Source organism: Nannospalax galili, unplaced genomic scaffold (assembly GCF_000622305.1).
Source record: "Nannospalax galili isolate Female #2095 unplaced genomic scaffold, S.galili_v1.0 scaffold1152, whole genome shotgun sequence".
Taxonomy (NCBI): Eukaryota; Metazoa; Chordata; class Mammalia; order Rodentia; family Spalacidae; genus Nannospalax; species Nannospalax galili.
In genome coordinates, this window is record NW_008331648.1 from 39365 (window position 1) to 40655 (window position 1291).

The following is a 1291-nucleotide window of genomic DNA, read 5'->3' on the forward strand; positions in this document are numbered from 1 at the left end:
CCATTCACTGATCAACACTGAACACAGACTCACCATGAAGTTTGGGCTGAGCTGGCTTTTCCTCGTTGCTCTTTTAAAAGGTGATTTATGGAAAAGAAGGAATGTTGGGTGTGTGAGTTGACAAGGGTGAGAGGGACAGTGGGCAGGTGTGACAAGTTCCTGATGAGGACTCTCTGTTTGCAGGTGTCCAGTGTGAGGAGAAGCTGGTGGAGTCTGGAGGAGGCTTGGTGAAGCCTGGGGGATCCCTGACACTCTCTTGTGCGGCCTCTGGATTCACCTTCAGTTATTACAACATGCACTGGGTCCGCCAAGCTCCAGGGAAGGGGCTGGAGTGGGTGGCAGCAATAAGTGATGATGGAAGTGGTAAATACTACCTAGACTCTGTGAAAGGCCAATTCACCATCTCCAGAGACAATTCCAAGAACACCGTGTCCCTGCAAATGAGCCGTCTGTGAGCTCTGAGCTCTAAGTTCTTTCAGAGTTCCAACCCGAGTCCTTACTATATAGTAAGACATCATGCAAATAAGGCCTCCCTCTGCTCTTGAAAACCAGCCCAGCCCCCCACAGCAAGGGAAGGTTGTTGCGAGCCCAGACACAAACCTCCTTGTGGGTGCACAGGACCAATAGGGGGCGCTGAGAGCACAGAGCTCTGGGTCACATCACAACAGGTGCAGAGAGGAGTAAATAACTGGACTCCTCTGTGTCTGAGCTGGATGTCCACATCACAGCACAGATTTCCCACATCACAGCACAGATTTCCCAGATAATATCTCTGGGGACATGATTTGTAGGAATCTTTGTCCAAGTACTTTTATAGTCCTGCTTTCCATTGTGAAGGGTATTTGTGTATTTATTATCATGAGAATATGGGGGAGGAGGGTATCTAAGTAATCTTTGTGAACAGGTTGACATCTGGTGTCTCTATCACTTTACACCTTACTTTTGAGAAAATTTCTCTCACTGAGACTGGAACTCACCCACCTGGCTTGTGTGGGTGATCAGTCACTTGCAGGATCATGCTGTCTCTACCATAAGAACTGGACCACCACTGGGAAACAACACCTAGGTTTTTACCGGGGTACTTGAGATATGAACTCAGTTCCTTGCCAACAGAGTCATCATCCAGGCTCAAAGCTACTATTGAACACAGGATATTCTCTGACTTGCACTAAAGACAGAGCATTGACATAGGAACTGTGACCTTTTCATAAGAATGCTCAGGACATCGGAATGTGATCTGCTAGACTCAGAACCTCAGTAGGTTTCCATGATTAGAGCAGAGTTTTGGAAA

At 47.4% G+C, this 1291-nt stretch overlaps 1 gene segment (V, D, J or C); it reads left to right on the top strand.

Moving 5' to 3' along the window:
- The first annotated feature begins 8 nt into the window (after nt 1-8).
- Nucleotides 9-455, top strand: LOC103728803. The segment is given in 2 exon segments: nt 9-80; nt 184-455. Coding segments are annotated over 2 exon segments (318 nt in total).
- Nucleotides 456-1291: the final 836 nt, after the last annotated feature.